The 13,653-nt window shown below is 40.2% G+C and overlaps 1 protein-coding gene across 3 annotated transcripts in view; it reads left to right on the plus strand.

Annotated features, from left to right (window-relative positions):
• The window catches only part of lrp4 (low density lipoprotein receptor-related protein 4), a 109,761-nt gene that overhangs the window by 63,988 nt on the left and 32,120 nt on the right, over nucleotides 1-13,653 (plus strand). For all 3 annotated transcript variants that reach the window (XM_085407672.1, XM_085407681.1, XM_085407689.1), the window contains exon 3: nucleotides 8,365-8,481. In XM_085407672.1, the coding sequence (XP_085263798.1) occupies nucleotides 8,365-8,481 (117 nt within the window). The remainder of the gene's footprint in view (nucleotides 1-8,364; nucleotides 8,482-13,653) is intronic.

Genomic DNA, 13,653 nt, shown 5'->3' on the forward strand with positions numbered 1-13,653 from the left:
TGATTCACAGAGAAAAACAAAGATTTACTGATGTGTGCAGCATTTTTAGTTCTCACAAATGCACGTGCTAGTCTACACACTAAAGCCAAGCAATCTGAACACGTGCAAAACAACTTGGCAAATAAACACGTGTGCAGCTCCACACGGATCTACAAATACATGCTGCGTTTAAGTGCCGGTGGAAACTGGACCATCTCGGCTTTCGGTGGATTCACATATCATCTGGCGTTGGGAAAGGCATTTTCCAAATGGGACACAAGCGCTTTGATTAGAACACAGGTTTACCAGCTAGATGCTGTACAGTAGCCAACAGAAACAAACAAACAGTGTACAGACACGAGTACACCATGGCAGGACATCCCAGTGACTCGTCCTCTGAAGTGACTATATAACACTTTAAAGACTGTCATCAATTTTCACCGTTACACCCTTATATTTGTGACATGCGCGTGCACATCCTTGCACTTTTTAAGCTTGAAAGAAGCTGTGTCGCTCTCTGGAGTGCACATCTGTTTTTCTGTCTCCCTCTCTCCCTCATGTTTTCATCCTCCCATCCGTCGAGCTGGTGTGATAAGCGGCGCTTAGGCAGATATATTGGTCCCATTAGAGCCACTTGATTCAGCTACTCTACAGTGAGGAGGAAGGCCATTAACTCAAGGCCATTTAAAGACGGCCACATACATCTTCCTAAAGACGCACACACACAAAGACACACATGCATATGCAAGTCAGACGTGCAGTCAGTAAGCGTGCACACTTAACAGAGCTCATTATTATCACTTGTAACATAATGTAACAATGTACAAGTTCTCTTAGATCATGTGTCTACCAACACAGGCAAGAAAAGAAAGAAAGGGAGGAAAAGTCAAAGCAAAAGGAGGCACAGAAACCCTAAAACACCAAGAACTGTGTGACAGTTGCATTCTCACACTCTGCTCTGTTGGCTGAAGCCTAATGGAAAAGTTTAGGGCTTCAGAGCTTGTGTGAAAACGGTTCCATTTTCTTGTTATCTCTATGGATATCTAGCCATGCAAACAGCTTTGGCTGTATTTTAAATGTCTGTTTCTGAGATTTGCGCCTTCTGTTGTAATGAAGGTCACTAAAGCCTCGCGGTGCTTACTGCCCTGAAAGTTGCATTGGAAAGCAGAAAAAGAAAAACTTAACAAGATAATCACTTTTTTTTTTAAGAAACTGTTCAGAATTCAGACTTTCCTCAAATATTCCATCCTCCCATTGATTGGGGCTGGAGGCAGAAATCTCACAGCAGGACTGATGTGCCTGCACATGTAACAAGTAGGGCTCCCACAAACGATTATTTTGATAGTCGACTAGTCACCGATTATTTTTGCGATTAGTCGAACATTAGACGTACAGCTTATTGCACCAGCATTCATCTGCTCTTATATAACTATCATTAGCTTACAGCTTTAAGTGTTTAAAGTATGTGCTGACTATAAATAAAGGCAAGATGATAGTTTATTAAATTTTAATGAAATTTGCAGATTGTTCCGGTGAAGTTTAATAAACTCCTTGCTATCTAAAATATAACGGGACACCGGAGTATATTCTTGAACATCTCATGCTTCTGATAATCAGCTGTCTGCTTGAGGTTTATTCAGCTGTGCAAAAACTATAACTTTGATCTCAGCCAAACCGATTTACTCAGGAACATATAAAATACAAAAAAAAAAAACAAACAATAACATTTTTAAGTGACTTATATATGTTTAACCTGAGTAGGTGGGTTTGAAAACGATTTGCCGGAAGTCCGGTGTTCTCACGGGCTCTAGTGAGCCTAGCCCCCGGCTAGCTATCGAGCTAGTGGGTAACAAACGTCTCCGAAAACATCGGAGCGCTTTTGAAAATATGTGGTGTCTTGATAAACTGAGCAGATATTTGAGGTTTACGCAGTTACATTCTCGCCTAAAAATATGTTAAAAGTTTATTTTGTGACCCAGAAAGAATAATAAGAGTAATATTAAAACTAACTAGCTGCCGCCATTGTTGGAAACTGAGCTGCGCTATGAATTCTGGGACAGAGCTACTTCTTCTTCTTCGGGGTTTAACGGCAGCTGGCATCCTTGTACATGCAGTGCTGCCACCTTCTGTTTCGGTCCGTTATTACACTCTTAAATCCTACTACTTATTCCTGCGTCTTTTGTGATCTGAAGCTTCAAACAACGTGTCGACTATTAAATCAGTCGTCGGTGATTTTGATAGTTGACTAATCGTGGCAGCCCTACTAACAAGTATAGTTCACCTTTGATTATGTCTGTATTTTTTCCCCTCTCTTTCATCTCAAAATGGGTCATTCCATCTCCATGTTACTATTTTCTCAACAGGAAACATTTACTCACAGTGGAGACCCATGTTTACTTTTTCTAGTCTTTTGGCTCTAGGTTTGACATAAGGAAATGACTGCATGCATTCACACACATTTGTTTGTTAAAAGTTGAAGCAGCGTAATCAAGCAATATCTGTTGGCTACATGGTTACAGAATACGGAGACTAAAATAATACTGCACATATTCATGGAAAAACAAGGCTTTAAGAATTGACTTAACTTTGTACTGTAATATTTAATGCAGGTAAACTCTCAGTATAGCTAAAGAGGTCAACTTTTACACTTACACTCTTGTTTCTTCACTGCGTGTATGTATGTGTGCGTGTGCACCAGAGAATAACTGGGGAAAGGAATGAGGCTGGTGTTGATGATGAGACTTGCAGGTGTGTATCATTGTTTGTGTGGGAATAACACATAGTATGCAAGTGGGAATTCTTTAGCTTGGATGAGAAAAGCTCATTGGTGAAGGTCAGTGTGTGTGTGTGTGTGTGTGTGTGTGTGTGTGTGTGTGTGTGTGTGTGTGTGTGTGTGTGTGTGTGTGTGTGTGTTCTATTACACGTGTGAGGACAGCATCACACAGAAGAATAAATGGAAAATGTTCAGGAGCAATATTTTTGAAAGGCTTTGAAGCATGACTGAGACAAAAAATTTTGTACTATTGGAACACTTCAAAGTGTAACTATGGGAGGTGAATGAACTGGTCAAACAACCATATAAATTTCAAAAGGAAAAAAAAAAGTTTGTGGTGGTGGTGGTGGGGGGGGTGTAAATGGATATCAGCTGCAACTGTTATCCAACTGCAAATGTGAAGATGCTCATGAGGCCGCTCATGATCACAATGAGCTGTGCACCCGTTTTGAAGTTAGATGCCATCTTTAACCAGGGTTTCGCTAAGACATCATTCTCTGAGCTGTCTTACTTTATTGTGGGGCTGAGGGAAGCATGTACATCATTGCAGCTATTAATAATATTCGCACAATCCTGGGAAATGTAGGAGTGTAGCAGGTGGAGTTCATATTAGTTGAGTTCATCATAAAGTGATAACTGGAATGCACAAGATGACACAGCGGATGGAGGGTCTTGTGAGCGTTGAAGTGTGTGTGCGTCTGTGCGCGCACATGCGTGAGTGTCAGCCTCTGAGGAATGCAGCGGTCCAGAGAAGAGCAGCGCCGTACAGAGCCGAATCCATGTGATAAGAGAGATCAAGGCTCCAGGAGACCTCATCAACTTACCTAGCAAGCTCCCTGTTGATCCACCTGATACCTGGACCAGGCCACACCTACATACTCTCCCTCTCTCTGTATCTCTCGCTGATTCGTCCTGGACTCTTTATTTGCATGCATTTTGTATATCTCCCAATTCATGTGCTTAAACAATCCCGCACTTAAGCAGAATATGTTTATTTAGCCAGTGCAGTGATGGTTGGCTTATGTCTGCATGTGTGCTTTTTTGCGTGCGCGTTAACACCACAATCTCTAAGTCTTCAGATAAGCTGAATTATTTATTGAAACGTTTCCAACCCAGCATTTTTCCTCCTTTTGTTGTTCGAGGCCATAAATCTGCTGACGCCTGACCAGGAAATGTACAGGAATGCAGCTCGATCACTTTACTTAACAAAAAAAGAGGTTTTCACAGCTGTCATCAGTCTTCTGATAGGCTCTCAGGATATCACAAGTTTAAATACATTTGTGCCAATGCTGGGTTTCTGCTTGTTTGGGACATTATGAGTTAAACTCTTATTTTATCTAAGCTGAGATTTTCTTTTAAGAGTGAATCTTGTAAAATTTATTCTAAACGGCACTACTTGACCTGTTTTTTTTTGTTTTGTTTTTTTAAATTTTGTACTTGATTTAGCCATCACTCCCTTCAGCCACACCATAGAAGTCTTCACAAAATGTCATTTCCTGTTTACTTTCACTAGTGGTTTCAACTCCTAACCCTAACTATCAAGAAACACTCAAATACAACAAATAAAAGCTTACTAAGCTTTAAAGTTGTATGCTATTATATTATTATTTAGTTTTACAGTGTTGCTTGCATTCTGAAGGTCTTTCAATATTTGTTTGGACATTTGCTGCTTTTTCTCTCAATTTCAGTTCAGTTCTTGTAACAGACCATTTCCAGAGGAATCGGTGAGGTTCTTTGTTACTAATACCCTGCTGTAAAATCTTTCAATTTAAACCATTGCTTTTAGCTCAATCTATGAAAAATACACAATTTGACAGGCGTAAAGTAATATTTTTGCACCAACAAAGTAATTCCCAAATTGTTGTTAGCCCAAAATTTAACATACTTTGCCATGGTGTGCAGCGAAACTGAACTGGTAGAACATACAAGAATTGGCAGTTTTCAGGTGGAGACTGTATCGTGGTTTGGGGCTGCATTTCAGGCAATGGTGTAGGGGATCTTATCAAAAGATTACTAAATCAGATCAGATTTTGAACCGCCCTGCAATACCAACTGGAAAGCATCCAACTGGCAATGGCTTTGGTCCAAAGCTTAAACACACTGCCAATGCAGTAAAAGCATACCTGAATTTAAAAAAAACCAAACCAAAAAAAAAAAAACCCACACAATGGAAACTTATCAGTCCACAGAATGTGGATTCAACATTATTAAAGCCGTGTGGGATCATTTTGACAGAGAACAGAACTAAAGGCATCAAACATCCAAAGAAGAGCTTCAGATGTCGTTCAAGAAGCCTGGAGAACTAATAAAGATAATATTGGAATTGTATTAAGTCTAGTGTTGCCTTATAGACTATATTTGCATGTATGTTTGCATGTTTTAGTTGCTAATTATTGCATTTATTTTCCAATTTCCTGGGAAAGTATAAAGAAATTAAGGGTGACTCAGTACATTTAAACAAGACTCTTTTGGCTGTACTGTAGTTTTCATAATTCATTGGCTGTATTTCAGTAATGTTGTAAGAGATGGTTGCACATGAAACAGATAAACTATTTTACTGTGGTTCATAAAATGTGGCTCTTAGATTGTGACGGATCATGTCTCCATTTCAGGAATAATTTATTATAATAAAGTAAACACTGTTGTAATGCCTTTGTAGATTTACAAAGCTTTCTTTGTTAGGAAATGTTTATGGATGATTTCTCCTGTTTTCTGATTTTACAGATATGTAATAAACTCAAAATGATGACTTCTACACACAGATGCAAGCGACAAGCTAACTTCAGCCCCTGCGAACACTTTGTCAAAATGTAGATTATAGTCATTACTGGTGATCATTATTATTCTGACATGTCACAGACTCTTTCTTCATCACAGTAAAGACTTGTACTTAAAGTCTTTTAAAGACATGTCAGTCTTATAAGACGTGAGATTTTAGATTTCAACATACATGAAAGGAGTTTTGTGGTTTTTGTTGGAAAAGTCAGAAAACGTGTCTCTGGCCTTTAAAGGCGAGTGTCTTTGGTGCTCTGTGATCTTTATGGACTAGTGTTTTTGTTTTTTTTTCCTCCTCAAATTTTTCTTGTTTAGAGTATTCTCAAAAACTGTTGTGTGTTTTAGTGTCTCGAGCAACACGTTTGGTTTAGATCCATAGGCAGTTGCATTCTCGTGCAGGCGGCATGATTTGACATTCGTACCATGATAAGCGACGGCAAAAAACTGGATCCACCTCAGTAAGGTTGTAATCTCAACTTTTACAGAAAAAGTAGCCGGTGTGAGCATTCAGGCATGAAGCTGATATGTTAAGATGCTGTCAGATTACCTGAAAGGACTGCCTTTATGAAAGGGGCTCACAGATTCTATAAAATATGTTGTTAGCTGACAAAAATGTAAAGTTGCTTAAAATGTCTTCCTGCGATAAAGTGACACATACCAAATGAATGTGATGTCTCTGTAAGGTGATTTTACATCTTATATTGAACTGAATCCAGTGGCTGTCTGAATGGGGGGGTGACTGTGTGATTTAGACAGAGATCTTCAGAATGTGAAGAGAATGTGTAGACCAAGAGGGAGACAGGTTCTCTTTGCTTATGATTCTCTCTCTGAATAATGTAGTATCCATGTTGGGGTATATGGGTCAGTGGGGTTTTACTTCCCCCTGGAGACCAAAGGCACACCCCAGCACACACACAGATGCACACTTGCTTAATTCACTCCCCAAGTCCTGGCTTGTCTGCCTGGCTGGTTAACTCGCTGCGTGACGTCATACATTTTTCATAAAGTCTGCATTGCTTGGTCAATATTTCATATTTGCTATTGACAGTCGGGTGAGAGTCCATAGTAAGGAGCCGCTGCTCCCTCTTTTCCCTTCGCCTTCTCTCCCTCCTACTTCCATCCCTCTCTGGCCTGTAATTAAATTAGCTCTGTCTGCAGATGACAAAGGGCCAGTCATTCGGGTGGTGCTTAGATAGCAAGTAGCTGCACTCTGTAGAGCGGATATGAAGTTAAGGAGGAATGCGCTGAGCTGAGCTCAGTACCTCTGTTAGGAGAAAAAAGGTGGGGAAGAAGAGGATGCCTGGATCCAGGCCTGACTCACGCAATGAACTTAGACCAGATACAGAGTGAAGATTTTTTATTTCAGCTGTTTGGCAAACTGACCTTTAGGGCACCTAGTAGCCTCGCAAGAGTGATGACTGTGTTATGTTAGGTTATGATTAATAATTATTTTTAGTTGTGATGAGTACTTGTCCCATCTGTGGCATGGTCAAAATAATGTTGAAAATGCCTGCTGCAGCATTACACTGTCTAAGTTAGCATATTTGTATGTTTGTTTGTTTTTTTCATCTGAAGCTGCATACACACTTTGCTATTCGGGGCTGACCCAGATGAAATATGACCAGGGTGGAAGAATGGAGGCTATATCTTTGTGCGCGTCTCCAAAACTGTGGGCCTGTGTCGCACAGTGAGAGCACAAATGTGTCACTACTCGTCAATCATTAGGATTGCAGCATGAAAACATGCTCTTATCAAGCTCCCTCAATCATCTAGATAATTACACAAGCCCAAATGGAACAGACAGAGGTAAAACTTTTTAAACTGCAAATAAAAAATGATCGTTGCTTCTAGACTCTGCATTTTGAAGCCTCAGGATTAGTGTTCAGCCTGCTGCCATATTGGTGTCTTGGAGCCAGAAATTAGCAGCTAACTAGCGAGTATAGTTAGCAAACAGGAATATGGCATACACACGAATCACATTATAATCAAATACCAAAATCAAAGTATAAACTACTAAAATTGTTTTTACCACATAGCAGACTATGTTATTTGTCAGATAGTTCCATTAAAATGCTGCAGTTGATACTAACAGCACAAACATGAAGAGGTCCAGATTAGATGCAGCTAAATGCTGTAGCTGTCTATGCTAGCACACTTGAAGCCTCAACAGTATCTGGCCTATAGTTTAGTAGGTATTTTGAAAGTACTTAATATTAGTTTTCATTTTGACAATTTTTATTTAAATTTAGTCGCAGTCTTTTGAATGAAATGTCATTTGATTTTCATCATAATCTAAGTTCTTTTAGTTTTATGGAGTAAAAAAAAATGTATTTAGCTGTGATAGTTGCTCCACACAGTTTACAAAGCGTCATTTGTTGACAACAAATGTATAATATGTCCATGTGTCTGCTCTTCTCTTCCTCACGAGTGCTGACATTTAGTGTTTTCATGAGAAACGTGGAGCATGGGAGCTAGTTTCCCAGGGGCAGATCAAATGTCCGTGTCTAACCGTACCGCTTAAGATTACTTCAGAATATTTTCATCTCGTTTTTATTCGTTGACAAAAGTGTGAATACATTTCATCGTAGTTTTTGTCCTCATGCATTACTTTTTATTTAGTTATTGTCTTGTAGTTGTCAGAAAAAGAGGACATTGACGCAAACTGTCAAAATTTATTGGTCAGCAACACTGCTTATAATATCCTCATAAAGACATTAGCACGTCCCATCCATGTTGTTTGAGTTTTTTTCTTTTGTGGTCCTCTTCTCTCAGCTGCTCAGTGTGTTTGTTTGTTTTCTCTGCTGACAGCCTTGTTGTCTGCTCTCGTTTACTTGCAGTGCTCCCCACCTGCTCACCGCTGGACTTCCACTGTGACAATGGCAAATGTATCCGTCGCTCTTGGGTGTGTGATGGAGACAACGACTGCGAGGATGACTCCGACGAACAAGACTGCCGTAAGTACACTTTGTCTTTCTTGAAAACACAAACAGTAGCAAAGACATACACTCGACCTGCTCCGTTTTACTCAAGGGGATGACTTATTAAAGTGAACAGATGTTTGAGGCAGCCATGTGCAATGAGGTGTTTGTTTAGAGTCTAAAAGCGTTGCCTGTCTGTTGCACTCACAAACACACGGGCAATCGCATGTGCACACGAAAACATTGTGGCAAAAGGTCAGCTCTCCCACGGTCACAGCACAAGACTTTGTTTGACCTTTGACTTTATTTTGCTCCTCTTTTGTTTTGAGGAGTTATTTGTGTTCTAAGTCGTGTGTTCTTGCTGAAGTATCCTCAGCTTCCTACCAGGCAGAATCGTGACAACACTTAAACTAAAAGGAAAAACCTGAAGCTTTGACCGCTACAGTGAGGGTATCTGTGGTCTCTGTGTTGCTATGTGAGACATTTTGCTTGATTTTGAGGACATTCTTGAGAGAGGAGGGTAATTTCTCTGTTCTCACTTCCGTCTTTTTTTTAAAAAAAATGGGTTAATGCAGCCTTCAGAAAATTGTCAGATAAACATGATAAGGAAACCATCCTATTTTACTAACTCAACAATGTGCTTGCCCTTTTAACGAAGGTCAGTTTTAGATTCATTTGAGGTTAAGAATAGGAGTTGTGCTCTTTAAAAGAGGTCATCAGAAGTAGAGGAGTACAACTGCTTGTCTGTGTGGGGTTTTTTTCTTCTTTATTTGAGGTGTGGCCAGTGGTCAGATTCTGAATCCACATTTAGTCTCTATATTTACCCCTGACAACTCAGAAGGCTCTGTGTGTGCAACCTGATCGGGGTGGATGCATGCTGCAGGCTGGACATTCTATCACAGCATCAGAAGCAAGTTCGGCGATTCAGTTCGATCAACTTTAACACTCTGTGCGGAGGACTGGAATAGTTACAAGCAGTGACATGTCCTTGATGGAGTCGACACATGGCAGTTAGGCAGTGTCCTTCAAGTAACTCACTTCTAGATCTGTGAAGGATCTTCCACCAACAACATGTTGCTTAAATTATACAATTCATATCAATTATTGGCGATTGTATTTTTTACTTTGGCCCCAATAAAAGTGGTATAAGGGTGACAATACCGAGAACTTGACATAGACCTCTTATGCTTCTTTGCAACCATAAACCTTCTTTCTTGGACTCAGCTACAGTAACTTTGATTGATTCACAGTTCATAATAATCCTGGTTGTTGTATATTTTGTTATTATGCCGCCTCTAAACCAGTTCTGAACAAGCCATTTAAAGAACTCTTCTTTTAAAATTGATCACCTAGGGGTGATCAATTTCAGCTTTTCTTCTGATTGGCTGCCCCTCAAAAACAGAACGTTAGGTGGGTGGGGCCCGGACAGATACTTCCTGCCAGAGCTGCAAGTATTTGAACTCACATTTATGCTGGGCTCATTATTTGAAACTTTATGATCATTCACCATTGTGGTAGAACTAGAAAAGTAGAAAAAACAAAATAAGGGCAAAAGTAACTCCACTTGATAATTCTGTACATCAGATCGGGAACAACTCGTCTTTCAGCATATTTTGGCTAATGTGGAATTAAGAGTAGATCACAAAATCTGTATTGTGATTCTGGCTCTGCAGAGGAGTGGTAGCTGGGTTGGGTAGGCTTTTGATGGAAGGTAGCTATTAATCAAAAGAAGGAACGTTTTTGCTTTTGGCTGGCTTAGTAAGCTTCTGACTCAGCAGGTTGGTAACTATAGACCAGAGTGACAGTCCTATTGGTAGCTCCTGGTCTTGGTAGCAGTAGCTTGAAACTGTGCGTCTTTAGTTTATACACATCAAAGGTTTTAACAGTATTGTAGTTCCATATATATTGGATATCAAAGATGACAATGACCTCATATCTTGATTGGGAACTGCTATTATAAATTCTGTATGGTAGAAATCTGGCCTTCCCATTTTGTTTTTATTTTAATGCAAGCGAGGCCTGTTTTTGTAAGAAAAAGTGATATATGACTAATGCTAGTGTTGGCTGGATAGCTTGATAACATGACGCATAGGGTCACGGTGATAGTAAATGAGGTTCATATTTTGGCAAGCAAAAGTGTATGAATATTTTTGCTCAGTTTGGTGTGTTTTCTTTTCATGTTGATTAAAAAATAAACTGGAACCACCTTCTTATGCTTTTGAAGTAGGGCTGCCACAAACGATTATTTTGATAGTCGACTAGTCACCGATTATTTTTGCGATTAGTCGACTAATCATTGAACGTAAAAGTACAGCTTATTGCACCAGCAGCATCTGCTCTTATATAACTATCATTAGCTTATAGCTTTAAGTGTTTAAGGTCTGTGCTAACTAAAAATAAAGACAAGATGATAGTTAATTGAATTCTAATTAAATGTGCAGATTGTTTCGGTGGAGTTTAATAAACTCAGCCGATTTACTCAGGAACAAATAAAATACTGAAAAAAGCCAAACAATAACATTTTTAAGTTATCTAAGTGACTTGTATATGTTTAACCTGAGTAGGGCGGTGGGTTTGAAAACGATCTGCCGGGAGTCCGGTGCTCTCATGGCCCCCGGCTAGCTATCGAGCTAGTGGGTAACAGACGCCTCCGAAAACGTCGGAGCGCTTTTGAAAATATGTGGTGTCTTGATAAACTGAGCAGATATTTGAGGTTTACACAGCTACATTCTCGCCTGAAAATATGTTAAACGTTTATTTTGTGACCCAGAAAGAATAATAAGAGTAATATTAAAACTAACTAGCTGCCGCCATTGTTGACAACTGCGCTGGGCCGCGCTATGAATTCTGGGACACAGTTTCTTCTTCTTCGGGGTTTAACGGCAGCTGGCATCCTTGTACATGCAGTGCTGCCATCTTCTGTTTCAGTCCGTTATTACACTCTTATTCCTGCTTTTGGGATCTTACAAAGCTTCAAATGACGCGTCGACTATTAAATCAGTCGTCGACGATTTTGATAGTCGACGTAATCGTGACTAGTCGACTAATCGTGGCAGCCCTATTTTGAAGCCAATAAAATGAATATGTAACTCCCCACCAAACCACTAGCATTAAATCTGTAGAGCTAATCTGTTGATTGTAGCACTGAGTCTTGTGAACCATTTGGTCACTCTAGCCAATTAAATGTTGGACATGTGCATAGGATTACAGGGACCATCTTGCTGTATTTAAATACAATAGAATCTGTTTAATGGCCTATGCACAGACGCCACTTTCACTGTTTTCTCAAAATTCAAGTAGTTTATAGGTGCAGCAGGTAGAGGATAGCTTGCGAATGATTTTTCTGTCACCTGGTGATTTCTCCTCCTCCTGTGCTGGCCCACATATAGCATGAGCAGCCAGACACTGAATCACTTACTGATGGGGGTGGGGGGTGTCTGTCTGCAATGAGGGTGCTATGAATTTTTCATCTTCATGCCCAGTAAATTTTCCTCCCTCCTCTGTTTCCCATACTTATTATTTCATGCTTCTTTCTTTCTCCATTTCTTTCCCCCTACCTGGTTTGGCTCTCCGTTCCCAATATGTGCTGGCCAGTATAGGTTTCTCCCTAAGATGAGGTGGTTTCATTGCATTATTTAGGCCTGGGGAGACAATCCTCCACGCTTGGCTGGAACCGAAGTAGTAGCTGTCAAGATTTCAGACAAACATGGAGAGTGAGGTGTGCCTCGGTGCAGAGCAGTGTGTGTGTGTGTGTGTGTGTGTATGTGTGTGTGTGTGTGTGTGTGTGTGTGTGTGTGTGTGTGTGTGTGTGTGTGTGTGTGTGTGTGTGTGTGTGTGTGTGTTAAAAAAGGGGTTTGAAATCTTGACGTTCAAAAGATATTTTAATCTGGCAAATAAATATTTCGACACCTGTCTCAGCTCATACGCACATGTAGAGAGCGTGGTATCGACTCCCAGTGCTCTTTGCCCTTTGACTTTTGGCTGCTGTGTGAATGATGAGTTTCTTGAGGGCTTGTTGACCTCTGACCTTACTCTGTTTACTTCGCTTATGAAGGGAGCTAGAGCATGGGAGAGGCAGAGAATAGGGGGCAAATCAATTATTTTCTTGCAACCTGAATAATGGAACGAGTTTGATTGTCAATTGTCCAGGTAAAATTAAATTTTCATTGGAACCCACCAAAATACTTTTTTTTTTTTAAGGGGGGGGGGGGGCGAACTGGCTGAGGTGGGGGCGAGGTCAGCGGAAATTTAGCAGTTGAATGAATAGCATGCTCATGAATGTTTAGTCTTAGATATTTATTTTAATACACTTGGCTCTGTATGATGTCACTGAGAGTAGATGGTCATTTAAGGCACACAGCCCTAAGCTTTGAGCATAAAAGCTCCACCCACCTGTTATGCGAATCTTCTGTTTGCGAAGGGCAGCCAATCAGAAGAGGATTGGCTTAAAGGGAGGGAAAATGGAGCTAAAACAACTAATTTTAGAAAGTGGATGATTTTGTAGTGTAAAGCAAGTTCCAATGATGAGTGTAATAATTCCCAAATGTAGAGGATCCCTGTCAGAACTTTCTAAATATGTCATGTTTTTATATGGAAAACATTCTAGAAAGATGCTTCCCTTTTGGATCTTTGTTAAACATTAATTTGGACCCAGATCATATATACGTGCAATGGCTCTGGGTTCTTATGTCATGTCTCTCATCTGAGAAGTGAAGTGTGGTTCTCAGGTGTATTTGTGTGGTGCTATAATACTCTTGAGAAAAGATGAAAGCTTTCAGTGGAAAAAAGACGAGCGTTACCCTTTTCCTTTTTGTCGGGTCGTCTCTTCTGTGGGCGTCCTTCTGTTTTTGTCTCTTCTTATCTCTCTTGCTTTGTCGTAACTGTCTAACACTCACACACAGCAGTGATAAATTATAGATTGCCTACTGCCAGGGGCCAGACATCACTGGTTTTCTTTGGCAAACCTGTTTGCTCGGCTCCAGCCGTGCTTTGCCATCGACTGCAGCAGTAACGGTAGAAGGCGGCGCTTTGGAAGTGTGATGAAAGAAGCAAGGCGAACCAGTTGTTTCGATAAATGAAAGGGTATGAAAGTAAAACACTGTCACAGGGCTGAACTCTCACAAGAGGGAGTGACTTTGTCTCTCTGTTGTGTCAACTGTTTGTACGAATGACTAATGTTCCTTTTATCTCCAGTCTAAAGGTTAACTG

This window comes from Rhamphochromis longiceps, linkage group LG1 (assembly GCF_057381845.1).
Source record: "Rhamphochromis longiceps isolate RC_006_pf linkage group LG1, R_longiceps_female_GT1.1, whole genome shotgun sequence".
Taxonomy (NCBI): domain Eukaryota; kingdom Metazoa; phylum Chordata; class Actinopteri; order Cichliformes; family Cichlidae; genus Rhamphochromis; species Rhamphochromis longiceps.